General features: G+C 50.4%; 1 protein-coding gene across 3 annotated transcripts; it reads left to right on the top strand.

Annotated features, from left to right (window-relative positions):
* Positions 1-341: 341 nt before the first annotated feature.
* PKM (pyruvate kinase M1/2) lies at positions 342-27,114 on the top strand. 3 transcript variants are annotated; one of them, XM_059055988.2, is made up of 11 exons: positions 342-684; positions 12,070-12,252; positions 12,818-12,909; positions 15,794-15,925; positions 16,393-16,579; positions 17,314-17,584; positions 19,123-19,273; positions 19,789-19,941; positions 23,551-23,717; positions 25,468-25,649; positions 26,358-27,114. In XM_059055988.2, exons 2-11 carry the CDS (start codon positions 12,099-12,101, stop codon positions 26,462-26,464), a joined length of 1,596 nt encoding a protein of 531 aa, XP_058911971.1. In that variant the 5' UTR covers positions 342-684; positions 12,070-12,098; the 3' UTR covers positions 26,465-27,114. The 3 variants fall into 3 exon arrangements, 2 of the variants coding, with proteins under 2 accessions (XP_058911971.1, XP_066885390.1); XM_067029289.1 differs by lacking the exon at positions 23,551-23,717 and adding an exon at positions 23,002-23,168 and having other exon boundaries at positions 370-684; XR_010839698.1 differs by having other exon boundaries at positions 411-684; positions 23,002-23,717.
* The last annotated feature ends 884 nt before the right edge of the window (positions 27,115-27,998 follow it).

Here is a 27,998-nt window from a genome sequence, read left to right as displayed (position 1 = left end):
GCCCAGACCTCCAACCATCCCACGAGTCTCCATCCTTCCCCACCCCTGATCCCATCTCGGGCTCGCGAACCTCGGGTTCGGCTCAGTCTCCGGGGTGTGCAGTGGGGCGGGCACCCGGGAGGCGGGGTCACAGGGCAGGGCTGGGGGAATGCTGCCTGGGGACCCATAAATCTAGGCATCATCTGGGTAGGCCAGGGCAGCTCAGATGCGGCGGGCTGGGCCAAGGGTCAAGAGGAGAGCCCTGGTCCAGCTTTCCAAGTTGGCGGCAACAGGTGGCCGGGGCGCCTGGCGGGTGGGGAGGGAGGTCCCCGGAGCTCCGGGGGCGGGTCCTGCTGCCTCGCAGTCTCCCCATTGGGCGCTAAGGACGTCAGTGTTGCGATTTTATGTAACGTGTCCTTCCGCCACGGAATGTAGTCCTCCCCCAAAAGGCAACCTGCCCGACCGTTCCTCCCCCGCAGCACTCCTACAGAAGGTGACTGTACCCGGCGAGGACGCAGAGGGGCGGGGCCCCGCGAGCTGGGAGCCAGGATTGGGTGGGGGGCGGGACGGCGGAGGGATTGCGGCGGCCCTTTAGCTGGGATAACCTTGAGGCTGAGATAGCTGATCCCCGCACTGGAGCGACGCGTTGCAAGCCCTCGGACCTCTCTGCGGTAGCAGTGCTCCCCGAGCCGGACGACGTCGGAGGTGAGCTTGGGGAGAGATTGGGCCATCCGTCCCCACCGGGGCTCCGTCCCCCCTGCCAGTGTGGAATCCTGGCCCGCCTGCGCACTCAGTGTGGCGCAGGATCCGTGGCATCTTGGATTCACCCGGTTGGGGTCTGAAGAGATGAGAAAGGCTGCTCGTGCCTAGGGCCTCCTCTTCAGAGCCCCCAGCTCCTGCTTCTTCCGAAGGCAGATGGGTCAGCCAGCCCCTTTTCTGCCCCAGTCCCTGACCCTCCCCCACCCCCATTCTGGTCCCATCCTCCCCTCCCTTTACGTCCCTCTTCTGTCTGGTCCCATCCTCGTCTTCCTCCCCTTATATCTCTCCTAATTTGATCCTTTCCTCCCCCCTCCCCACTCTGCTTCCACGCTCGCCTCCTCCCCTTCACCCTTAATACTCGCTTCTCGTCTTCATCTTGTCCGTGTCCCCCTCATTCTGATGCTTTCTTTGTAACCTCTCCTTGAAACTCCTCCTTCCGCTCCCCCGTCCTTCCTCCATTCGGATTCTGTCCCCTCCTCGTACCTACCCCCATTCAAGCCCTGGCTTCCGCCCCTCCCCCTCTTCTCTGGTCACGTTCGCTTCACCGCATCCCTCTTCTTTGCAGCCTCCTTCTCTCCACCCGCGTCCTCGCCCCTCCCCCTCTGTTCTGGTCACGTCCGCCTGCTCTCCAGCCCCCGCCCCTCGGCCTCCCATCTCAGTCCTGTCCCCTTCTCCATCAGAGTTCCCCAGTCTCGGGCTCTCCTGCAGCCCCGGTCCCGCGTCCCGGCGTCACCGCCCGAAGTGCAGTGGTTTGCGGATGGGCGGGCTGGCTCGCGTGCGGCCGGGAGATGCAGCGGCGGCCCGGGGCGCAGCTAGAGGGTTACGTAACTCTTCGTCTTCCCCGCTGCAGAGGAGGAAAGGGTTGCAGCCCTGTGGTGGCGCGTTCCTGTTTTGTGCCGCCTTGAACACGATGGGGCGGCCGCAGGGCTGCTCTTGCCCCTAGGAGGTTACTGGACTCCATCCCGCCAAGATGGGGCCGCACGTAGTGGCCCGGGACCCGCCCCTGCCGCGCCTCGCCCCGCGGGATCGCGGACCACTGACCTTAGGGCCCGTTACCGGCCAAGCACCATCTCTGGCCCGACAAGCCTCCGCATGCTGCTCAGAGGCCTCCTTGCGTTCGAGCCACTCACCTGGCTCCCCGCCTCTGCTTCACTTTACTTAACAGATGCGCCCGACTGTAGAGCTCAGAGGCCACGGGTTGGTGTGGGAGCAGGTTATGGGGAGAGTAGAAATACGTCAAGAGCTTGGTGCCACGTGCCTGCATTCACTCAATAAAAACTCGTGTGTAAAGAGCTGTTTTGGGGAGCGGCGTGCCGTCTAATTAGGGAAAGAACATGAAAGTTATCAGTCGTAAGTGTTGTGAGGAAGGTACACACTTCCTGCTGGGGGTTGAGGGGAGGAGGCCTCACACTGGGTTTGAAGAAGCAGGAAAGTACCTTCCAGTCTGAAGGTTATTTAAAGACCCAGTAATGGAAAGGCATCCCTTGGCTTCTTATCTGTGTCCTTGAAGCCCAGGACACTGATCCTCCTCTGCACAAATCAGCCTGATAGTTGAGGTCTGGGCATGATTGACAGAAGCATTGGGAAGTTGGAAACAGGCTTTTTATAGATCAGGTTTAACTCATTAACATACTGATAGGAGTAATGGTGGGAGTTCAGCCTCAGGTTCTCAGTTTACCATGTGTAACTTGTAACATTTTTCCTCTTGATTGTCGAAAGGATTGGTCGATGTATACATACCTACATGGATATATGTTGAATACTCAGTGCAGTGTCTAATCTCAGGTGAGATGCCTCCAAATGTATTCTTTTGGTCACTGAGCACAATTACTTAAACCATAATTGAGCGCAAGGGCTCCTCTTCTGTCTGCCACCACCAAACACATACTCATAGTTAATCTTTGGGAATCAGGCTCTAAATAGCAGATGTCTCCTGGAAACCAGTTCCCTCCGGGATCCTGGTACAGTATTTACAGAGTAACCAATAATGTTACTCTTCAACTCTCCACTTGCCACAGGGGCTCTTTGGTCCTCTAGACAAAGGAAGGCAGGAGGGGTTGCAGCCTTTGGTGTTTGGCTACCAGAGTAGAAACAGACTTGGAACCCCAGGACTGAAGTCTTCACCTGTTCTATTCCCACCCACTCCTGGTAGGGTTCTGGGATTTGCTCAGCCAGTTGGTTAAGTGTGAGGTTAGGATTAGAGGTAAAGGACACTAGCTCCTTGTTGGCGGTAATGAGGGTGTGGCCACTCCCTGGCATAGAGAGGAGGGCCTAGGTCAGTACTCTGCAGCATTGTTAGCAAATAATTCGCCCTCAGGTTGCCTGAGGGTGCTGTTGGGAATGCATTGGGCTGTTCTGAGGGGAAGAGTATGTAACCCATCACCAGGTCTGTGTGTATAGGTGGGGGAGGCTTTGGGGAAGATGACTCAACCTTTGAATTTGTCTGCTTTTAAGAGAACTCTCTTCATTGTGTGAGTGGGGAAACTGCATTGTGGTCTTTGCCGGCTTAAAAAGTCCCCTCTCCCCTTTCAGTGAGTCAAATAATGAAGCATGCATTTCCCCCAGTTAAAACTGTCTCAAGGGCTTCCCTGGTGGCGCAGTGGTTGAGAATCCGCCTGCCGATGCAGGGGTCACGGGTTCGTGCCCCGGTCCGGGAAGATCCCACATGCCGCGGAGCGGCTGGGCCCCTGAGCCATGGCCGCTGAGCCTGCGTGTCCGGAGCCTGTGCTCCTCAACGGGAGAGGCCACGACAGTGAGAGGCCCGCGTATCACAAAAAAAACACAACTGTCTCAGTTAAGTGACAAATGGTTGGTGGAGGTCTCCAGGCTCTCTATACTGCGCTTAGGTGCAGCATGGCAGAGCCTCGTGTCCAGGTGATGCACTCTGCACACCTATATTTCTGAGCCTTGTGCAGTGGGCATGGTAGCCATTTTGGGAATACGGGTTGTAGTGGACATGAATAACGATGACTTAAAGAATGTCCTTGAATTCATTTCTGAGTTACTGGACTTGAGCCTAAATATATGGACATTAGTCTTCTGTCTAGGGCAGCTGCTCTCACTTTAAGCACTGCATTAGAAGTAAATAATTTTAGTGTTGAATTCACAGTTTAGCCAAGAGCATTATTGGGTCTTTAAGAATTGCAGTCCCAGTGATTTGGCAAGTTTGGTAGCTGTTACTCCAGATAGAGCTAGCACCTTATGGGAGGTGCGTCTGTGCTTTGAGTATTGTGACATTAATGTGGGGTCACAGGAAAAGCCATTTTATCTCTTAAAGCTGTTTATTAATGTTGAGGCAGTGGAAGAAATAAGGAAATGGTTGAGAGCAGGAAGGTAGAAAAAAAATGCAACTCTTGATTACAAACTTGCACTACAGGGGTTTTTATTTTTCTTCAGCTTTTATGAAGGCATGCCAGGGTGTGTTAATTTTAGATAAGAGCTAAGACTGAGGTGAAGGTAGGGGGAAATGACTCATTTGACATTATCCTTATTTATGAATCATTCAAAATATCCACACTCAAACCCCAGTTAACTGGTACACCGCAAGACTGAGTTGTCCATGGGAGCAGAGTTTTCTTGCAACCTTGTTGAGGATCTTGTGAAATACGTGATTTATTTCGTGAACGGTCTTGTAGGACCTTGAGTCATCACTTTAAACATCAATTCTGATACAGATAGGAATAGAACTAAATAATGAAGACCATTCTTTTTTTTTTTTTTTTTTTGTAGGGGTGGGTGTGGGGCTTTGCACCCTCGGCAGTGAATGTGCCGAGTCTTAACCCCTGGACTGCCAGGGAATTCCCAGTGAAGACCATTCGTAATACTACCATACTTCTGGGAACTTCCTTTTTTTTTTTTCTTCTTTAACCACAAGCCAGCCTTAGACTAGATAAATGAATAGGCTGATTATTTGGGGCTTTGAAAAAGAAGCTATTTTGGGAAGGTGAGCCAGGGTGGGTGGTCAGGCAGCCTCTGCTCTACCTTTTGGCCTCCTGCTATTACTGCTCAGCTTAGGAGGGGAGGTTGGCAGGGCCACCAAGTGGTGCAGCCCCGCCCTTGCAGCCGTTTTTCCTTCATTGGTTTGTGCTGGTCTGCACGTAGGAGGGAGAGCCAGCCTGCAGTACTTCTGGTGGCCTCTGCGACTCACCTCCCCCAGTTCTTTCTATAGGCAAAACTCCTGGGGAACTGTAAGCCTCTCTTTCCTGACGCCAGCAAGCTGTGTTTGGAGGTCAGATAAGGGCTTTAGTGGGGGAGATGCCAAGACCAGATATGATAGGGCAGAGAGATTGCTGGTCATAGCATTTCAGAGTATGGATCAGCTCAGTTCATGCAGTTTTTAAAAAAAACAAATAAATTCTCTGAAAGAAGTCCCAGCCCTTCTAAACATTTAATCAACGAACGGATAACATTTATTTAACTTTAGACAACTGGTATCACCCCTATCTCAGGTGATGAGTGCAAAATAATTACTCCGTCAGCTGAGTCAGTCATGGTATATGAGACAAAGTCGTACACGTTTTGGAGGAGTGCTGGAGTTTTGATCTAGTTGAGGCAGGGAAATAAAGACTTGGTAAACAAAACTATGGATATAACCACTTTGGAGAGCAATTCAGCCCTATTTAGTAAAATAGAAAATAAACATACCCTGTGGCCCAGGAATTGATCTCTGGATATAGAAGCTCACACCTGCACAAGGAGACTTGTACTAGGAGAGTTGTTATAGTATTGATTAATGAGGGAAAATAGGGTTTAATGGGGAAATGACCAGCCAGTAAGGGAATACATAAATAAATGGTCTAGTCATGCACTGGACTAGTATAGCAGTTCAAATGAATTAACTAGATCTGTGTACCAACTGGATAGATCTTAAATGTGCTGGAAAAACAAGTTGTTTGATGATGCCTTACAGTATATTACTTAGGGTACTTTAGAAGACAGCAATATCATAGGGTTCAGTATAGATACAGACACCCATAAATGAACTAGAAGGATACAAAATTCATGACACTGGTTGGGTATCAAAGTTCATGATGGGATGTGGAAGGGTTGGAGGGACCTGGGAATGGAGGAAAAATGACCTGTATGTAATGATAAATTTTTTTTTTTAAGTCTAAAGAAAATCTGGATTTTTAAAAAACTTTTGGCCGCACTTCACAGCTTGTTTGGCCACACTGCACAGCTTGTGGGATCTTAGTTCCCCAACTAGGGATTGAACCCAGGCCCTAAGCAGTGAAAGTGCAGAGTGCTAACCACTGGACTGCCAGGGAATTCCCTGGATAAATATTAATGGTTATTTCTGGGTGGTAAAAATACAGATGTTAATATTTCTTTCTTTAGTTCAAAACAAAACAAAATAGAAGCAAACCTATGATGGTTACTGCAGGAAGACCAGGTATACTAACTAGGTCAGTGCTCTGGGAGAGTTGGCACTGCCCTTCCTCCTTTCATTCCCCCCTTCTTCTCCCATTTAAAGGGCAGCTCCGGGCTTCCCTGGTGGCGCAGTGGCTGAGAGTCCGCCTGCCGATGCAGGGGACACGGGTTCGTGCCCCAGTCTGGGAAGATCCCACATGCCGCAGAGCCTGCACCTCCGGAGCCTGTGCTCCGCAACGGGAGGGGCCACAACAGTGAGAGGCCCGTGTACCGGAAAAAAAAAAAAAATAAATAAAGGGCAGCTCCTCCTTTAAATGCTGAGCCAGTGCCTCCCTTTGCTGAGGCCATCACCCATCCTGGTGTTGTACCTGACTTGCAAAGGCCCTAAATCAGTGTCCCAGGTTCCTTGCTGCTTCCAGAGTATAAATATCATGCCCTGAAACATTGCCTTGTAATTTTAAGCCTAGTAAGGAACACAATGCAGCAAAAGGTTCATCTAAACTTTCTCCTTCAGACTGAACCAGTTCTCTTCTTCGAGTATCTGCGATCAAATCCTCGGCATCTGAGATGGTAGAGGTTTCTCTTTCGGGACCTCCTGGAGTTGAGTGGTCCTTTTGGGGGTAGGCTTATTTAGTATCAGCTTTTGTGCCCTATTGTACACTTGGATTTGAAATAGGACCTTGGGCTCCTGCTTATAATGTTTGTCACTTAGTTCTAGCCCTGAATAAAAGAGAAGGGAATTTTACTTGAACCTACAGGTGGGTTCATTTTGTTTTGTGTAACCTGGTGACACCAGACTTTGCTTTCTGTTATGAGGCCTGCTGAGGGTAGAATGGACTTAATATAACTCCCATCTCTTAGCTAAAAACTGCTTGTCCTCGCCCCACTCCATATGCAGATACACTGTTGTCATTACTCTAACTGTATATGAGGATGAACAGCCATTCACTTCAGACCTTATTAGGTTCTGTGGCTGGCCCAGCACCCATTTTGATCTTCTTGCTACCATAGTCAGATTAGGGCCAGTCTTGGGAATTACATTTTTCTGCTCCATCTAGGAACAGAGCTCCTAGAGAGCAGGCTGGCCTGAATGCCTTGTCCAACACGTTGTGATGCAAACTTTCTAATGGATGTTGGTGTTCTGAAGACTTGGGAATCGGACCTTCATGCTGGCTTGGAGACTTAAGAGGTGAAGGTAGCAAATTGATGTCAGAGCGAGAAACACAATCATAGGTACCAGGTGCCATCATTATTGAGTTAGTCTGTATGGTGAGATTGGCATCAGAGCAAAAATTGGTGCAGGGAGCCCAGGCTGGTAAAGATTTTATGCAGATGCGGGCTCATAGGCCAGGCTGGTTTACTAGGGCAGAATGATGTGGGCTTTTGTGAAAGCTCGAATTGGTGGAGTGAAGCGTGATTCTTTCCCAGAACAACCTGCCAACAATACTGACACTAAGTGGTGTTGGGTATTTTTTCTTTTATGATTTTCACCGTCTGGTTTCTGAAGAGTGACCAAAGAATTGTGTCTGGCATAAACAAAACGATAGCTTTAAAGAGACAGGAGCCACTTGAGAAAGGCAAGGTGGGAGTAGGGGCCCCTGGAGCTGAGCTGTGATTGTGCCTGCTCTGTCCTTTTGGCCTCCACACACTAAGGCCTCTGATGGTGTCTTGTTTCTCACAGAGGAGAAATGGCTCTGAGGAAGGTCCTACAGCAGGAGCTCAGGCTCAAGAATAAGGCTCCCATACCTGGCACAGTATTTGCCACCATCAGTGGCTATGTTGGGCTTCCATGGCTGGCTGGAGGTTGCCTCTGCATGTCTGTGCCTCCTGCAGAGGAGGATGCTGTAGTGTGTCAGACTGGCATGAGCTGGCCGTGTCTGCTGGCAGGCACTGTGCAGACAGCCAGCCTGAAGGAGGGCAGCTCTTCCCAGAGGCCCACCCTGAGAAACCACCGCTGAGGCTGCTGTCCAGGGTCTGGGGGAGAGTCCAGAGTGTGTTTTAGGTAGGATGGGCAGCTTGTGTTCTGGAGAAGAGGTTCATTGGGCAGGAGAGCCCTGACCCTCCCTGCAAGGGAGGCTCCGGGGCAGAGCCTGAGGGGATAGAGAACCAGTTGGTGACCTGGGCATGAGACATGAAGTCCCTAGTTTGGTAGAGGGCTTTAAGGACGTGGTGAGATCTTATAGGAATATGGATGGACTTGCTGACAAGCCAGCTCTTTTGGATTGCTGGTGTGTAAATGCGCTCAAACAAAATTTCACTTATTTTTGTACCTAGTAACCTGGGTAAGCAAAAGATCAGAGCTTGCAGACCTCAGATTTAATTTGAGATGGTGTGAAATAGGGTTAGTGTTTGAGCCCAGTATAATTGTATCTGCTAATAGCATCTCCTGTCCTTGAGGCAACCCTTCTGTACTAGAATATCCTTGTCACAAAGATTTTGCTCTGATGCTTGAGGACAGACTAAACAGGAAAAGAATTTTGTTGGATTTGAGCATGTGACTAACAGGTTTTTTGGCACAGAATTGTCCTATGGATCATATTAACTTTTTTTTTTTGCACTTTGAGATTCTGAATAGATCAAGGTTGACTTTTTTTTTTTTTTTTGGGGCTGTGCTGTGTGGCTTGCAGGATCTTAGTTCCCCAGCCAGGGTCTGAACCCAGGCCCCAGCAGTGAAAGTGTCAAGTCGTAACCACTGGACCACCAGGGAATTCCCAAGGTTGACCTTCTTAGGTCAGTGAAACTATCCTGCAGTGCATTTGTGAACTAGGACCTAAGATGCATTATCCCACCTCTACTGTGTTTAGAATATTCCTGAAGTGCCTAGAGCAGCAGTTGAATAATGGAACGGGGAGCTTCACATTTGTTTTAATTCCAACACTTTTACCAGGATGCTTTTTTTTTTTTTGCGGTACGTGGGCCTCTCACTGTTGTGGCCTCTCCCGCTGCGGAGCACAGGCTCTGGACGCGCAGGCTCAGTGGCCATGGCTCACGGGCCCAGACGCTCTGGGGCACGTGGGATCTTCCTGCCGGGGCACGAACCCGTGTCCCCTGCATCGGCAGGCGGACTCCGAACCACTGCACCACTAGGGAAGCCCTACCAAGATGCTTTTAAATATATCATGTTCAGAAGAGGTACATTTGTAATTTTTCTTATTATGAAAGTGTTTAGTATCAGTAAATTTTTTAGTAAGGAGAAGAAAGAAATTTGCAATTTGCTGTAATCCTACCACTCAGATACCATGTTGATAATATTTTGTTAGATATCATTCCAGTCCTGTTATGTATGTTTAATTTATTGCCCCTTCCCAGCCGCCCCAAAGAAAAGGGAGAGAGACCAGGTTCTTATATAGAATAGTGAAATGTTAATAAACCAAGGTTTAAAGAGACTTTAAAGGAAGGCAATCTTTGGGGTGTTAGGGGAGGGGATAAAGCATCGCAAAGAAGCCATTAAGAACTGTCTTACCTGCGAATTTTCTGTTATCAGTTTCTTGGTATTTTCTTGGGTGGCTTCTGTGTTTTCATTTATGACATAGCTGAATCTCTAGGAACAGCTACTACCTACTACTACCTGGATACCTGGTTCTTAAGGTAGTTTCTCCATTACCCCAAAGAGCTTTAGGTGCACTCAGCTTTTACCTTAATCCTTGTACAGTTCTGCAGGGCAAGCCTTTCTCAGCTCCGAGCAGTCTTAGCAGGTGGGACCAAGGAGCCACCCTGAGCCAAAAAAAGAGCATTATGTCACTGGAAGCCCAAGCCCAGAGAACACAAGGTGTGACAATAATCAGTGGCCCCAGCCAGGTCTTTGCAAGGAGACCCTAATGTCTCAGGTCTAGAGAAGATCCAACTGATGATTTTTAAGAAGAGTCAGGTTAGTTACTTCACCCGCACAATACAGTCGTCGGACTGGATGACTCCCTTCGCCTGGAGGCCTCGGCAAGGCCTGTGTGTTCCAGTTGTCTTGGTGTGCCACCGGGCACCATCTCTTCAGTAATGTTCCTTTAACAGCCAGACTCACCTAAGCCCAGGTGCTCTGGAGCTATATGCACCCTGCTTCAACCGTGAGTGCAGGTAAAGGGACCCTGGCTGCCCAGGCCGTGCTGTCAGGAATTCAAAAGTTCCTTGGATTTGGTAGGGAAAGGGACATAGGTATAACTTTGATTTTGAAAAAGAGACATTAAGATACTCTGAAACATCATTCAGTAAACAACTGGAGTACCCGCAAGTACTTGGTGCTAAGGGATACAAAACCAAATAGGTCACGGAGAGGATGTTGTTTTCATTTTGGTACCTAGTATGTTGTAGGGAGTTAGGAAATACATACTGAAAGGAACAGTATATATGCCATGTGGAATAGATAGCTGGTGTCTTATTTTCTCGTTTTTAAAGATTTAGTTTCTGTAGCTGGGGACATGTAGCCATCAGTTTTCAATAGCTTACAGGAGGAAATTCACTCACAACTGGTCGCAAAGCTTCTTGGGCTTTTCTGGACTTCTCGAGGGTGGCAGAGATGGGTTTAGATGCATGCTTTGTTCGAGCCACCCAGAGAGGCCACAGAGTTGGGGATGGAGGAGGAGACAGAGTAAGGGTTACATGTATGGGGTGCCTTGATTTGGAGCCCTGAGATTTAGGAGGCGGTAGGACAGGGCGAAAGAAGGGCTTGTTCCTGAGCCTGGGCTGAAGCACTTAGGTGAAGGATTTGAGGAGTAACCCTTGGTCTGAAAACTTGAAGAAAGGAATGGCATTCTGATGAGGCATGTCGAGCTTCTGGCTCACATCCTTCCTTGATGGTTCTTGAAACACTGCCTGGAAGCTTCTCAAGTCTCTGTCTATAATCAGCTAACTAACCGGCTGAGTGAGTTTAGTTGTAAAGTCAGTAATGAAGAAAAGCAAAGGTCGGGGGCAGTTGTGCCCCTGGTCAGGATTGTGACCTGGGCTGGTTAATTACCTGGAACCAGATGGTCTTTGTCACTGTGAGTGGTGTTCTTGTCAGTCTTAGAAAGGGAATTGGAAGGGAATCGGGTGGTGCATTAGAAGATCAGCTGGGGGTAGGATTTGACAAGCGTTAATTTCTTCATAGTGCAACTCTCCTGTTAATGTAATTTTAATAATTTTAGAACCAGACTAGTACCATTATGGTTATCCTTGGTTTGATGCAAATTGCTTTGCACGTCCTAAAGTCCTTCTGACCAAAAGTACCATATGTAATTTTTAGGTACAGATTCCTGGGATGAAAGATTTTGCATTCAGGGTTCTGGTTGAACTTTGCTTCCTGTCCAGGGACTGGTTTTTATTGCTTGTCAATGGACTGGGACCTACTTTCCAGCCTAGGATGAATTGAGTAATGGACTTATGTGGTCCTGTGGGTTAGTGAAAACCTAGGACTCCAGAACTAGGAGGACTACCTGGATAGTGGTTGTCTCTATGACCAGGAAAGTCACTTTGGGTTTGGGTGGGGATTGTTAAGAGGGAGTGTGGGTGCCCCTCCCCACAGCAGATGTTAGTAGCTTTGAGACAGCTTTTCATACAAAGATCTAGATTCACCAATGTACTAAACTAGGGGTGAGTTTTTGTATCCCTGGAAGATTGGTTGCAACTTCCTTTTGAGGAAGCTCCTGCAGTGCATGTAAAATGATGTTATTTTTATAGGATTAGCAGGGAAGCTGTTGAGGTAGATACCAGCCCAGTGTAAGGGAAGCGTGCTTACAGTGGATGCCTGGGACATACACGTGTTGGGTACGTGGTTTTAACTTGTTCTTTGAGGTCTTCTCCACTTGCTCACAATAACGTGAGCCTGTGGCCTGACTTGAGGAGCATCCACACAGCCAGAGCGTGGTGGGGCTCCCTGTGGCTTCTGAACAAAGCGTGCTTGTTGAGTTAATGTGTAAGCAGGAAACGGCTTCCTGTGCCAAGCTGTATATTACAGCCGCCTCAGGCTTCTCAAACTGATCACTCTCTCTTCAGCTCCCCTGGACCCCAAGACCTCAGAAGCCATGTCGAAGCCCCATAGTGATGCCGGGACTGCCTTCATTCAGACCCAGCAGCTGCACGCGGCCATGGCTGACACGTTCCTGGAGCACATGTGCCGCCTGGACATTGACTCGCCGCCCATCACAGCCCGGAACACCGGCATCATCTGCACCATTGGTGAGTGGGGGGTGCCCCCTCCCCCCGAAACATGGGCTTCCTGAGACAGTGACCTTTCCTCTCCTGAAAAGACTAAATAAATGTGGCAGACCTGGGTACTGAGCAAGATGCTACAGAGATTCTTATGAGAACTGGTCAGAGGAGTTTGCAATAAAGAACTCTTATGCTTTCTGTGTTCTGCTAAAGGTAGAATTTAGAGGGTATCTTCCTTAGCAGAGCGTCTCAGAGACCTAGGGAATGATCTTTTTGACATGCTCTATACAACCAGAATTCTGTATTTGGACATCTGGCTGGGTTTCAGGGAGAGCATAGAGGGCTGGCCAAGTCTTACCTAGGCTTTCCTAATTAGATGGAGCCTGTAGAATTTGAAGGAAATGGGAGATGTCCTTCTAAATCAAGAAAGTAGGCTAGCACAGTAATAGTCATGTGTATGTTTTTGAAAGAATTTTGAGTTATTTTGGGGGAAAAATTATCAAGAGTTCTTTAAATTGAAGCAAACTTAAAGTGTTATTCCTCCTTTGGATAACACTTAATGACTTTAAAACGTTTTTTTTTTTTTTACTAGGCCCAGCTTCCCGGTCAGTGGAGACGCTGAAGGAGATGATTAAGTCTGGAATGAACGTGGCTCGTTTGAACTTTTCTCATGGAACTCATGAGGTGCGCCTTGGCTGGCTAGTTTGGCCACTGGGGCAGCTCGTAGGAAATGGGGTGGGGATGTCGTGTTCATTTAGCCAGGGTGGACTGGGCAAGAAAGCGTGGGTTTTACAGCCAATGGGAAGATTGTCTTCACCAGCCCATCCCTACTTTCTTTTCCCCATCTCCTGCCATCTCAAGTGGCCAGGTCTCCTCAGGCAGAGAAGACCTCCTTTGTAATTGGCCCTGGTTCTCCCCAACACCTGTGCTCCATTAGCCATCACCAAGGAAAGTATGCAAGGGTTCTCCTGGAAACTCCTCTAAGCCATGGAGCTTGACACTCCTGCCCCAGGGTTTCTGTAACAGCTCATAACTGCAGTGACGAACCAGTAAGTTACCCTGCAGGTTATTCTGGCCTAGTTTAGACCCAAGATAAACTGGGCAGGTCCAGGAGAAGGGTTTCCATTATTGCAAGTGAAGACTGGGTCTAATGCACTAACACTATCTGGCATATAATACCCTACCTGATCAGCATTGTGTTCCCAGCCTGTCCCTTCCCCGGGGGTTTTGGTACATTAAAATAAAGTCGGCATAGTTCCCGAACAGTCTGGTAGGAGTGTCTTAGTGCTGGGGCTGTTGATGAGCTGACCTGACTCGTTGGCCCTTACCCAGGGACCAGGTGGCAACTATTGGGAAGTGCTCCATTCGTGTTTCTGTTCCCAAGATCAGAACAAACTCATTTTGAGGAGTGTGGGACCTGCCTGAGGGTCAGTGCCTAACCTTCAGGTTCAACCACAGGCCATGGGATTTCATCCTGGTATTAACAGAGGAGGAATGGGTGAAGCAAACTTTCCCTCCTCTTGACCTCTGTATTTCCTGTTCAGGATAAAGAAAATGCTACCCTGTAAGGTCAGGAGGTAAGGGGTTGCCCTTTGGCATTTGAAAGTTGGTGTTCAGTTTCAGCTAAAAATAAAGCTTCGGGAAGTGTGCAGTCTAACAGGTGAATTCCTCCTTTCTGGAAACATGAGAATCTTCATTGTAGGTTCTCTAACCCATGTTCCATAAACAGTCTATGGCCTGGCAGGTGTCTGGCCTCCAAATATCATGGGGGCCTGACCAAGTTTAGATGAACTATGCTCAGCAGGCACCCTGGGCAGGTTAAGACATCCATGGATGGCATTCTGTAATTTTCCAAAGGCAGGGCGTCCTCGGCAGGAGTCACTAGGCATTCCTGCAAGTGTTAGCTTAGTCTGAAGAGAGAACTAAAGACATCACTGAAGGTCAGTTCACAACTGATCCCTACTGCTGGCCTGTGCCAGGGTCTCCTCTGTGCAGGGGGAGTAGCAGAAATAGATTTTAAGAAGTTGACCTTTAACTAGGCTTTATGGCCTCTTCCATCCAATAAAATAATACCACACAGCTCTGAAATGGCAAGAGCGAGTGGTATCTGCCCCTGCCGGAGCGGGCCTGGCCCAGAGATTTTGTCTTTTTTAGACTACAAGAGGCATTTGGAGATTATCTGTGCTTTAACTCGTCTTCCCAGATTAGAGTTGGGATTAAAAAACAAAAATCAAAACACCCAAGTCCCTCTTGTGGGTTTAATTTGAGGCTTTTGACCAGGATAAAATTGTGTGGTCCCTGGGATCAGGGTTTTGGAAACTGATTGGAAATTATTGTACTGTTAATTATATAATGTAAACAGTCTTAGTTTGATGAGTGGCTGGGACATGCTTTTCCAGCTCTTGACAATTTTAAATACTCTTCTAAGCAGAGCGTTGGAATTGCTTTTTCTCCCTCACTCTGACAGAAGGACATCCACATCCACACGTCTGCATCTGATCTTTTGGTTTTGTTGTTGTTGCATCTGATCTTTTGATCTTTTGATAGCTTTGCCACAGTGTCTCTAGCCCCCACTTTTGGCAGTTCTCATGGGCAAGATGTGTTCTTACTGAACGTGTGGTTCTATAATGCCATGTCGGCCAGAAATACTGCCTTTTAAGCAACATACACTTAGAACCTTCCACAAGGGCAGCGTTGACGGATGGAACGTGTTACCCCTCCCTTTCCACCTCCTGTTCTCAGGTGCTGCTCTCCTGGACAGAGGTGGTTGAAGGACGAGGCCCACAAAGTGCTGAGTTGGGAGCCTCTGTTACTAGCAATGCCATATTGATAGCACGAAGAACTTGACATCTTGGCTCTGAGTCCCTTTTTAGTCAAACAGGAATGGCAAATGGAAAAAGAGAAAGGGCTTCAGAGGCAAGATTGAAGCCAGGATTTGTTGCAAGTGAGAAATGGCAAAGGTCAGTTAGTTCAGAGAAAGGCGTATTCCCACCTCTCCCTGTTCCACTTCCGTTTCTAATCACTGCAGGAAGTGATTGTCAGAACCAGGCCTGCCTGACCTTAGCAGTGAGTTATTTAGCTTGGGCCACAGTTAGCTTAAGTAAATAACTGAGTTTGAATTGCAGTTGTAATCAGTAGAGGAAAAGCTCAGAATTACCAAATCTATCAGTCTGACATTGATGGCCAGATCAGTATTAGCCAGATACAAGTCCTAGGTTTTTTACCCCAGTCGTCTGCTTTATTTGCTGAGGGTATTTGATGAATCCTAGAGGGGGGAAAAGGAGACAAGCCTCTTTTATGTTGACATGTCTTGCCACCAAAACGTAAATATTCCAGAGTTCCTAAGATTTGCCCTTAGAGTGGGTGAGGGCTGTGGTACAAGTGGGTAGAGGCCAAGGAGGTTGAGGTAAGCCGGTAGAGGATTCTCGGGTAGTGGGCAACGTGAGGGTATACGCTGGAGGCGGAGGTCTAGAACACCCACAGCTCTTCCCTGAGTGATCAGCTTCAGTGCTGGTCCTAGATCGTAGTGTGTGGGAGGACGCTTATCCTCTCCCATCCTTTCCCCCAGTACCACAGAGAGACCATCAAGAACGTGCGTGAAGCCACGGAAAGCTTTGCTTCTGACCCCATTCTCTACCGGCCAGTGGCTGTGGCCCTGGACACTAAAGGACCTGAGATCCGAACCGGGCTCATCAAGGGCGTGAGTATCCTGGGGAGAAGCTGGAGGAAGGCACACGGGACCCCAGAGACATCCTCAGCAGTCCTGGTTGGAAGCCACGTTTCTCAGAGTTTAGGTCTATAAATGAGAGTTTTAGCCATCACTGTAAGAAGTCTTGATTTGATCTACTTCGCTAAGAAACAGTACCAGAAAGGAAACTCTTTTACACTCCAAACCTACTTCCAAGTCACTCTAACTTGGGGGAGCAATTTCTTTGTCTATTTTCCCCTATCGTTAAATAGTATAACTAAAATATTCTAGGTTTAACTCTTGGGTTATTTCCTTGAAATATACCGAGTTAGACAGTGATTATTTCTTTCCAAAGGAAAAGGCTTTATTGTTATTTGCAGCTGAGATTTGCTCCTTGTTCCCTGGAGGAAAGAGCTTGTCTTCTCCCGCCAGGAGGGCCCGGCTTCTTTGAACTTAATGGTTTACTGTCTTGTCTGCAGAGCGGCACCGCCGAGGTGGAGCTGAAGAAGGGAGCTGCACTCAAGATCACGCTGGATAATGCCTACATGGAAAAGTGTGACGAGAACACCCTGTGGCTGGACTACAAGAATATCTGCAAGGTGGTGGATGTGGGCAGCAAGATCTACGTGGATGACGGCCTTATTTCTCTGCTGGTGAAGCAGAAAGGTACATATGCGGGAGTCAGGGTCTAATTGTCTAAAACCAGCTCCCATCTCTAAGTTTCTCTGGCAGGTGATAGCTAGCTTATTTGGCTGGCAGCGAGCTTGAGTCTCTATTCTCAGAAATTCCTTTTATAATAAACTCCTAGCCTCAAAAACAGATTTCACTCCAACTTAATTATACTCTTGAGGAGGAGATGAGAAGGTTTCTTTTTCTCCTTTTTTTTTTTTTTGGCTTTGCGGTGCACCTTGTGGGATCTTAGTTCCCCAACCAGGGATCGAACTTGGGCTGTCTGCCGTGAAAGCGCGGAGTCCTAACCACTGGACCACCAGAGAATTCCCGAGATTTCTTTTTTACTCATCGTCACTACTTTAGGCTTTCTGCTTCCCTCCTCCATCCCCTCAGTAGGATACATAGAGGGCTCCAGTGTGCCTGGGAATGAGAGCTAACATTTAAGTGCCAGGCACTATTCTGAGCATCTTACATGATAATTTGTTTGAATTTGAAAACCATCTTATGAGTAGATATTATTATCCCTATTTACCTGAGGCACAGAGCGGTTAACTGACTTGCCCACGGTTACACAGTTGGTGGAGTTGGGATGTGAACCCTGGCAGTGTGGCTCCAACACCCACCATGTGCTGTTTTCCAGTTCTCTGTACAGGGGAGAGCCTGCTTCCTGGTGAGGACACTTTTGCCCCTGTGGCTTTGCCTCTCGTACTTACCTCCATTTCACACAGGTCCTGACTTCCTGGTGACGGAGGTGGAGAATGGTGGCTCCTTGGGCAGCAAGAAAGGTGTGAACCTACCTGGGGCTGCTGTGGACCTGCCTGCCGTCTCAGAAAAGGACATCCAGGATCTGAAGTTTGGGGTCGAGCAGGATGTGGATATGGTGTTCGCGTCTTTCATCCGCAAGGCATCTGATGTCCATGCAGTCAGGAAGGTCCTAGGAGAGAAAGGAAAGAACATCAAGATAATCAGCAAAATCGAGAATCACGAGGGAGTTCAGAGGTAAGTCCACCCGACTGTCCCTTGCCTCCTTCAGCCCCAGCCCAGCTCTCTGAAGAGCATGGTATATCCTGTGACTACTTGGCTACCTGCCCATCAGAATGAGACTCTCAAGCTTGTCTCAGACCCACTGGATCAGAATATCCTACAAGGGGGAGTGGAAGGCATTGGTATTTCAAAGAAAAAAAAAAAAAAGCTTCCCAGGTGATTGGGGTGCCAGCATCTCGACGTTGTTCCATGAGCCCAGGGACCAGCATTGGAGAGGACAGGGTCACTGCTCCCAGGCTCAGGAGCCATTGTGCTGCGCTCCTGACACTGCCTGTGTTTGCTGGAATTGGGGACCACCAAGGGGGAAGACAGAAGGCTCTCAGGAAGGGACTCCCTCCCTTGGGAGCCCTGTGGAAGCTCAGGGCCTGGTGTTGACACTGAAGCGTGTGGCCTCCTTGTTTTGCCTTAGAAAGCAGCTGGCTTGGTGATCAGGCCAGCTCTGGCATGGTATCTGCTTCTGAGGGGAAAGCATGCCGTCCTCCTCCAACTTCACGTTGTCCCAGCGCAGGTCCACCACCTTCCTAGTGCTCACCAGGTAGGGCTGTATGAGTAAGGCCAGCTGAGTGACATCTGTTCCTCTTTGGTTCCCTACTAGAACCCAGCGCTGCTGACACCCCACACCTACTTGTGGGGATTAGGTGTGTGCTTGGGAAGAGTGGGAGGAGCAGTCATCATGTTGTGACCTTTCCATCCTTAGCTTTTTTTTTTTTTTTGGAGGTACGTGGGCCTCTCACTGTTGTGGCCTCTCCCGTTGCGGAGCGCAGGCTCAGCGGCCATGGCTCACGGGCCCAGCCGCTCCGCGGCATGTGGGATCCTCCTGGACCGGGGCACGAACCCGTGTTCCCTGCATTGGCAGGCGGACTCTCAACCACTGTGCCACCAGGGAAGCCCTCCATCCTTAGCTTTGTGTCGATGTCCTTTGTACCGGGAAGCTTGGGGTCCTCCCTCTGCCATCCTGATAAGCCACGGGTACTTCCTGACCTTGGCTCCAGGCCAAGCAAAGCCATATTCTCATGCCTTCAGCAAGTTGGAGGGGGGCCCCCTGAAGGAGCAGCCCTCAAGTGTTCTTGGCTGGGAGAGGCCATGGACCTTTGTGTCAGGAGCAGTCAGCCGCCTTGGGTTCCCTTTCTGCCCTGGAAGTGCCGACTGGAATGAAGATGGTAGAGAGACACCTTAAGAGGGGCCTCATAAAATGCAGATGGAGAGGAAATGAGCCCATGGGACTTTAGAGGAGACCTCTTCCCCTCCCCTTTCCCCCATTGATGTGTCCATATTGGTGCCAGAGAAGCCCAACAAGCAGAACTGTTGGCCCCCTTGGGGGACTGAAGTAGCTGGAGCACCCCACCACCTCCATGCATCCATCACGATGCCGTGGGTAGTTGTCCTGGTGCAAGGACGGCTAAGTCAGAGAATCCCAGGAAAACTTCCTTTGCGTCACCTTAACTTGTGACCCCTGTTCCATATAACCTCTCTCTTTCCAACTTTCCTATCAGGTTTGATGAGATCCTGGAAGCCAGTGATGGGATCATGGTGGCACGTGGTGATCTAGGCATTGAGATTCCTGCAGAGAAGGTCTTTCTTGCTCAGAAGATGATGATTGGGCGGTGCAACCGAGCTGGGAAGCCTGTCATCTGTGCCACGCAGGTATGTGCCTCTTCCCGAGTTTGTATCCTTGCACAGGGAAGCTTTGGAGGCTGACACACACACACACACACACACACACACACACACACACGCAGGTATGTGCCTCTTCCCGAGTTTGTATCCTTGCACAGGGAAGCTTTGGAGGCTGACACACACACACACACACACACACACACACACACACACGCAGGTATGTGCCTCTTCCCGAGTTTGTATCCTTGCACAGGGAAGCTTTGGAGGCTGACACACACACACACACACACACACACACACACACACACACACACACGCAGGTATGTGCCTCTTCCCGAGTTTGTATCCTTGCACAGGGAAGCTTTGGAGGCTGACAGACACACACAGACACACACACACCCTCCCCCTACCCCACCACCCTTCCCCTGCCCCCATGCACCTACACAGAGCTGTACTCTGTGTACATACACATGATCCTGGGGGTCAGTTTGTGTCTGAAGACAGCCCAGGCCACGTCTCACAAATACCCTGTCCCCTCCCAGATGCTGGAGAGCATGATCAAGAAGCCTCGTCCCACCCGGGCTGAAGGCAGTGACGTGGCCAATGCAGTCTTGGACGGAGCTGACTGCATCATGCTGTCTGGAGAGACGGCCAAAGGGGACTATCCGCTGGAAGCTGTGCGCATGCAACACCTGGTGAGTTCTCGGGGGCCTGCCCATCGCCCTGGCTGGGGCTGGGATGGAGGCGAGCTCTGGCACAGAGCGACACCTTTTAGGCTTCTGCGCCCATGATCTTTTATTACCCTCCAAGTCACAAGCAGAGTGAGGAGGTGTGTGCTGGGGGCGTGGAGGTGTCTTGTTTTTTTTCTGTTCTGTGTTCCTGCCCACACCTGTCTCCTAGTTCCTTCTGTTCTGGAGGCAGCCTCCTTCATCAGCCATAGCACAGTTCACTCCTGTCTGCAGGATTGTGAATCCTTCCCTTGGCTCAAGTACTGGGATATCTGTACCTCTTCCTCTGGACAGCCTAGAGGACCTGAGTACCTCTGCCCTGTTCTGGAAAAGGCCAAGAGCTCCTGTCCCCAGCCAGGTGCCTCCGCGACGGGGGCCTCTGCGCCTGCACTGGAGGCTGTTGCCTGCACTGACTTGGCTGCAGGCTGGCCTTGCATGGTGCCTGCAGTAGCGCCTGCTTTGCTGAGCTGTTGCACTCGCCCTAGACTAAAAAGTGGGGTTTAAGTGATGGGTGACAGGCCCACAAATAGAAACATGTGGAAGGCTGACTGATCCTGCCTGGCCCTGGGGTGAGAGCATCTGGAGGAGCCCTGGAGGCCACTCCTCTTTTCTCCTGTGGGAGCTAGCTTTTCAAGGGTCTCCTGCTCTGCCATGTCCCACAGCCTGGCTGCTCCTGCTCTAGAGCTTACTGAAGAGTTAACACAGGGATGGGTCATCAGGCTTGGGAAAATGAGTGTTGCAAATGAACTTTCACAACAGCCCTAGGTCACTGTTGATAATGTATAGCTCAGTGAACTTGTCTCCTACCCTGAAATGGTGTTTCTTTAACCTTCCTATTTGCTTTCCAGCCAACAAAGGACCCAAGCCCTTTGTGTGACACCCCCTCCCCTGCATTCCCCCAAATTTAAAACAATCCCCCCCAAAAGAACATCTGGACTAGATAATTGTCCTTTCCTCCTTCATTTTCTATGTGATTATTAGGCTTAGATGGCTTCCAGAGAAGACATGAGAGTTATATTAAATACTTTTTCAGGGATGAAATAAGACATCTTGACTACAGATGTCTTCTGGTCTGTCCTTGGCACCCTGGGTGGATTTGCCCATAATGAAATTGGTAGAGACCAATCCCTGTCCCTGGGACAGCTGTGTTTCCTGGCTGATATACCACCCTCTGTGTGTGACATGATTGCTGTCACAGATGCTCATGCACTCTGGGCTCATGGTCATTCTCACAACTGCCCCAGTGGTGAGTGCTTCCTCTCTCCTGGGGGACAGTAGACCTTGAACCTCTTCCCTCTAGAGTGGCTGCCATTGTGTTTATGGGTCTCCACACATCATACCTTCTCTGTAACTGCCTTGCTTAGTTGTGTGGCCTCATTGCCTCTGAGATGCGAGAGTGACCTTAACCTGATTCATGAAACCACATAGACTGTAGGGACTTTCATGTCTCTACCAAATTTAACCTCTCAAAGCCTTATTTATGAAATGAATTAGATGAGATATGTTTAATTATAGCCTTAGCGTTAAATTTCACTACTACTATTAAATGTCTGTTAAGTCCTTGTGTAGATTGATGTAATCTCCATAACCTCAGTGAGATAGATGTCACCCCATTTTATAGATGAGGGTACATGGTAGTAGGACTTGAGTTTGGACCCAGATCTGCTGACTCTGAAGCCAATGTTCTCTCCTGCAACATGGTACTTCGTCTAGCAGGAGATCAAGACAGGTATCCATGGGGGCCTATACATGGGGGCCTATACTGGGGTCACAGTCTTAAGAACCAGACTCTGGGCTCTAAACCCATGTCTGTTTTTCCATACCCCAACCTTTACTTTGAACAGACAGACACCTTAGAACTGCAAGACTGGGATTGTGTGGCACTGCTCAGGAGATAAGTTATAGGGTCTGGGCCAGTTGGTACAGGCCTCTCCTGTCCATGTCACCAGTTAACACTGGCCAATAGCATCCCCTCTTACCTGTCCACTGCTTTCCTCCTTTATCTCACTAATGCAGTCGATGTCCTTTAACTAAGGGCTAGGCAGTACCAGGTATGGTTCTCTTTCCTGTTCATGTTTCCTGTCCTTTTGGGCTGCATGTATTCCATTCTTGCAGGAAGAAAACCTTTAACCTAGCAAATTCTGCCACTCATCTTCTTATCCTGTCAAATTAATGAGGTGGTATTACTGATTCTTCCCTCACCCATCATTCTCTAAGATGCTGGTAATTGCATTATAACCCTCTAAAGCTTAAATTTTCTTCCTAATTCTTGGTGTTATCTGAGCAGGTGGTGTGTAAATAACTCAGTGGCTTTCTCATAGGTGTTTTAATCATTTGATTTAATCAAATGTCTTGTTAAACTTACCTGCGTGTTTCCACAGGCACCTGTCTCTTCACATGGCTGTTCCGCCTGACCTCAAAGCTCGCCAATTTTCCACCTGCCTGCTTAGAACGCGGTTAAGCCGCGTGTCCTTGGCTTTGTCTGACCTCAGTTTTCCAGCACTGCTCAGTGTGCTTGCACGGCATGCCATTGGACAGGCTGGTAGCATCCCTGTGGCCGAAGCCAAGCAAGCACTCCATGTGTGCATGGAGGCCAGGCATGAAGCCTGGTAGTAACCACCAGACAGCCATGTGAGGAGGGAGGCCTGTTCCTTCCTGTGAGCTGTGTCATGAGGCAGCGTGGTCAAGTCCTGCCAGGGAGCTGTGTAGGCCCGGGAGCCCCGGGGGCCCAGCCTCTGCATGTTTCCATGCCCAGGCACTAGAGCCTGCCACCATATTGTCTCCCTCCACCTCCACTGCCAATCAAAAAGTCCTTCCAAAATCAATAGATCCTTCCAGAACGGAAGAGTCAGTTTCCCCTCAGTTGGAGGGGAAGCAGTAGCAGTTGATGTTTGAAATCCTCCACACACATCCCTAAGTGGGCTTTCATCACCCTGCCTCTTTGCATCTGCCTGAAGGACAGACTTAGCCAATTAACCTAAGGTACCTTCCCCTCTTCCTTGCCTCCCCTCCCCCTAAACCTTACAGATAGCTCGTGAGGCTGAGGCAGCCATGTTCCACCTCAAGCTGTTTGAAGAACTTGCGCGAGCCTCAAGTCGCTCCACAGACCTCATGGAAGCCATGGCCATGGGCAGCGTGGAGGCTTCTTATAAGTGTTTAGCGGCAGCTTTGATAGTTCTGACGGAGTCTGGCAGGTAGGGCCCCGAGGGCAGGTAACGTCCAGCCGCTCTAAAAGACAGCCAGGGCCCAGCCCTGCACCTGGGGCCCACACTCAGGACCTCTCCTCTCACCTGCAGGAAGCTAGCCAGGGAGTCAGGGCAGACCAGGACCACAGAGTCCTTCAGCTCGGCAGGCACAGCGACGTCACAGGCAGCTGGTGAAGGGCTGGTTCCTGCGAGTCTTGATCTCGCTTAGCTCAGAACCTCCAGTGATTGGGCTCTTCTTGGCCTCTGCACCCAGGGACATGCTCCTCACCAGCTGTCTGTGCGACTGTTCCCCTCCCTCTCCCGTGTGACACGGCTCTGACAAAGCTCTGTCCCCCTCTCGTCCCTCTGGACCGATGTTGCCCCTCCCTAGATTGCCCGTGAGGCAGAGGCTGCCATCTACCATTTGCAATTATTTGAGGAACTCCGCCGCCTGTCGCCCATTACCAGTGACCCCACCGAAGCCGCCGCCGTGGGTGCCGTGGAGGCGTCCTTCAAGTGCTGCAGTGGGGCCATAATCGTCCTCACCAAGTCTGGCAGGTAGGAGGTGGCAGCGGCTCCCTGGGAACGCCCAGTTCGGCAGCACCTTTCCTTGGGGGTCCTGGGAGCAGTGCACTAAACGGTGCTCAGATGGCACCAAGCCAAGGTAAGACCCCTCAGCCTGTGCCCGGGACGCTGCAGGGATGGAGCTCCCCTGGCCCCCTGGCCAGGCTCTAGAAGCAAGCAGAGCCCCTGCCCTGGGCCTGAAGGACAGGATCCCAGGCAGCACTCCTAGGCGTGTCAGACCATTTGGGTCCAAAGCAAGTTTATACCCTCACAATGAACTAGAGACTTAATTACATAGACAGATAGACTGATGACAAATGGTTGATATTTGAAAGCTGTTTTTCTCAAAAAGTAAAGGATAACCAGTTTTGCTTATTCTAGTTGCTATGTGCTCTTTAAAAAGTTCACTGTGGAAAATAAGTGCTGTTTGCTGACATGCTATTTGGTTGGTGCACCCGTCCCATCGGTCTCTGAGTCCCAAAGACAAGTGGGTTGCTGCCCAGTAAAGGTCTCCGTGGTGTGTTGCTGGCACTTGGGCTGTGCAGCCAGGCTAAGGCCTCTGCTTGGCCTCAGGCTTGGGGTCCCTTCCAGATCACTGGGCTGTCATCCTTCCCTCCCTGGGTCCGGGGTATGCTCCTCCTCCACAGGGTAGCTAGGGTTTCCTGGACGAGGCAGGTGGAGAGGAGCAGACAGGCAGCCCCACGCACCAAGGAGCAGCAGGTGGGACTGCCTTTAGGACCAGGACACATGATGTGTGCAGATTCCCACCCTCAGCAGAGGGCTCAGGATGAAAAGCTCCCACCATTTGGGTTGACCTTTGTGAAAAAGTCCAGCCTTTGCTACTTGGCTATTTTTAGCTCCAGGCTTCTGGGATTTCACTCTCAGGGAGTCCTGACTTTAGCGCTTGCTGCCCTCTGAAAGCCTTGTATGGAGGCCAGGCCTTAACGCAGTGCGCCCTCTGCTGTGGCATGGCTTAAGTTTCCCTGACACCTGTTGAGTGTCCTCATAGCTTGCCTTCCAGGCCCCAGTTCCCCCCGCAGGCCCCTCCACCTCCCGAGGCACATCTGCAGCCACACGTGTACAGTGTCAGTGCTGAAGGAAGCACCTGGCGCTGGGGCTGTACAGGGGTCCCCTCCCCTCCAGAGGAGCCTTCACAGGCAGAGCCTCCCCCACTGACGCTCCCATTCCCTGGTCTTGCCTCCGGGGTGGCACCTATATTTCTAAGCCTCACTTAGATACTCAGGTTTGACTGTGGGGCTCTACAGCCCAGTTGCTGGGACTGTTTCAGGGACCCGGGAGGTCACGTGGAGTCAGGAGAGGGCACAGCAATAGGGAAGACTTGCGTTGTAGATTCCAAGGGGAACTGGTGGGCTCTGCTCCTGTTTTCTTGCAAATGTCAAGAGTCAGGTGCTATTCCCATGTTGCTTGGCTTGTAGCTGCTGCCAAGTATGGGCCATGTGGGGTAAGTGGGGGAAACTGACCTTGCTGGGTCGGCATGATCCTGGGGCCCTGGCCTGTTGGGAGGTGGGTAGGGCAGATGGGTAGCACAGCTATGAAGAAGAGTTATGTGCTGTGGAAGATACAGAATGATGAGCCGCCCCAGTCTTGGCAGCAGATGTTGAAACGGCCAGAGAGCCTCAGGCTGGCATAGGGAGTTGGATTACAGGGTGAGTTGTTGCTGAAGGCCCTGAGGAGCTTCCTGGGACACTGTTTAACAGTCTCATCTGCTTGTCCCCTATCTCAGGTCTGCACATCAGGTGTCCAGATATCGCCCCCGGGCCCCCATCATTGCTGTGACCCGGAATCACCAGACAGCTCGCCAGGCCCATCTGTACCGCGGCATCTTCCCTGTGGTGTGTAAGGACCCAGTGCAGGAGGCCTGGGCTGAGGACGTGGACCTCCGGGTGAACTTGGCCATGAATGTTGGTGCGTGGCTGGGAGCAAGGGCTAGAGGTGGTGGAGGGGTGGAGAAGGTGCCTGAGCACTGGTCTCTCTGAGACCCTATAGAAGGGGGAACATGTTGGCCTTTGGGTGCAAGAGCCCTAGCTGTCCTCACTGGGAATGTTCTCTGAATCCTTCATCCCAGTCCCTGAAGTCCTGGGCTGAGCCCAAGAGGGAAGAGGGGCCTTTGAGTTGTGGGGCTGAGCACCCCAGGTTCTCTCCTCACTCTCTTCCAGTCTGGGATCCAAAGCAAAGGATCCTCCATAATCGGGGTTTTCCATTCTTTGACATCTGCTCATTGAGGTTTTTCATAAAATTAGCCAGAGCTCCTACACTTGGGGCCAGCACACATACAAATTATGTATTCATATGGCCTTTGTCTCAGTATAAGAGTAGGATATCATGTGATGAGAGGAAGCAGCTAGCTGTGACCTTGAGCTGGGCTCTCCACCCTCTGGAGTAGAAAATGAATGATGTCCAAAGGTCCCTGCCAACTCTGCCATCTTTGCCATACGGATATATCAATGCTTCCCTCAACCCCTTTGCCTGGGCCTTGAGGCTAGCGCCACCTTGTGGTGTAAGGGAGTAAAGGCCTGTCATCCATGCTTAGCTTCCTCCGACTGGGGCAGTCTCCCAGGTGCATACCTTCTTGGCTTGATTCTTCACTCACCAGCCCCTCTTCTATTCCTCCAGGCAAGGCCCGAGGCTTCTTCAAGAAGGGAGATGTGGTCATTGTGCTGACCGGTTGGCGCCCTGGTTCTGGCTTCACCAACACCATGCGTGTAGTTCCTGTGCCATGATGGGCCCCGGAGCCCCTCCTCCAGCCCCTGCCCCATCCCCCTTCCCCAACCCACCTATTAGGCCAGCAATGCTTGTAGTGCTCACTTGGGGCTGTGGTGGGGCACTGGTGGGCTGGGATGCCAGGGAAGAAGATTAACGCCTCTGTGAAACACGGCTGTTTTTAAGACCCTGCTTGGGTGGGGTAGTTCAGAGCTGGGCCACCCATCATGTGGCCCCATCCGAGCAAGGGACGAAAGAGGGGTGCAGGTAGGACTGGAGGCCCCAGAGCTTCATACAGAGGGCAACAGCTCCTGCTTTTCTCTTCCTTTGTGTACTCGATTCAGTTTCTGTAGAAAATGGATACCCAGAGAACTGCCAGCCCTGGCGTGGTATCAGGAGATAGTCGGCTAAGAGTAGGGGCCTTAGGGAATGGGGCAGAGGTTCCAGTTTAAGCAGACTCTGGCCCTGGCCCTTACTTGCGTTTCTCCAGCCCCCTCAGCCTCCCTCACTCCCACCTTGTGCACTGTGCACTTCTGTTCCTTGACTCCACTCGACTGTTGCTGCAGACAAACACTCAACCCTCCACCTTCCATTTCCCCCACTACTGCAGCCGCCTCCAGGCCTGTTGCTATAGAGCCTACCTGTATGTCAATAAACAACAGCTGAAGCACCTGTTTCCTCTCTTTTCTGATGGCGGGGTCGGGTGGTTGAACCCTGCCCTCTGAGTAGGGTGAAAATGGCAAGAGCCCTGTGGCTCCTGGTGAGTACTCCTGTGTAACAACTCAGGCCACCTGCCATCCTGTCCCCTGGGGTGCAGAGGTGCTGTGGAAGCAGTCGCTGACTGTCGAGAATATAGGTTACCCTTTTCAGCACCCTGGGGTCTAAAAGCTCCTGCAGCTGGGGAACTTTTAACAGTTTATTTGTACCAAAGATTGGAGAAGGCAGCAACAAGGCCCCCTGCCTCCTGCTCATGGGTAAACCAGGAGTGAAGTGGCCCTTGTCCTGCCCCTCCGCCTTAGGTCTTCCTGCAGTAGAGGCCCTTGATATAAGTATGAGACCAAGTTATGCTCCCAGTTTCTGGAATATTTGTGGAACCCTGGGCTCCCTTTGTGCCCCTTCTGTTTTACAGTGCCCTCACTCCATGATAAAGCAGGGTCAAGGAAGGGGGAGAGGATTGGGAATGGAACTAAATCTGGCACCTTTCCTCTCTCCTGACCACTCTGAAGGACCAAGCCTTTCCTGGTGGGGATAAGAGGGAAGGAGCCCACAGGCCAGGTTCATTGTCACACTGAGCTCTTCTGCGTGTGCTTTCCTACTCGATTTCTGGACATCTGCAGTCCCTTTCCAGACACCTCCGAAAGATTTTTATTTGGGGAAAGCACATGAAATCATTCCAGCTCCGGAGCTGTCTGACATCAGACTCTTGTTCAAAATCCCCACTGGTGTTCCCTACTCATGTCCTCACTTTTCTGGTGTGGAGAGAAGTTGAAACTGCCTAGGATCTTAGCGTTGGGAGGTTTGGGGAGGGATGGGTTTCTGCAAAGGGCTTCGGGC

Source organism: Kogia breviceps, chromosome 3 (assembly GCF_026419965.1).
Source record: "Kogia breviceps isolate mKogBre1 chromosome 3, mKogBre1 haplotype 1, whole genome shotgun sequence".
Taxonomy (NCBI): domain Eukaryota; kingdom Metazoa; phylum Chordata; class Mammalia; order Artiodactyla; family Physeteridae; genus Kogia; species Kogia breviceps.
This window is presented reverse-complemented; position numbering and strand designations above follow the sequence as displayed.

Bases quoted from the DNA above. Each gene is read 5' to 3' on its own strand.
- PKM (XM_059055988.2), top strand. From the start codon at position 12,099: ATGTCGAAGCCCCATAGTGATGCCGGGACTGCCTTCATTCAGACCCAG. The intron at 23,718-25,467 runs GTAGGAGGTGGC...CCCCTATCTCAG, and splicing joins GTCCTCACCAAGTCTGGCAG to GTCTGCACATCAGGTGTCCA. The intron at 25,650-26,357 runs GTGCGTGGCTGG...CTATTCCTCCAG, and splicing joins GAACTTGGCCATGAATGTTG to GCAAGGCCCGAGGCTTCTTC.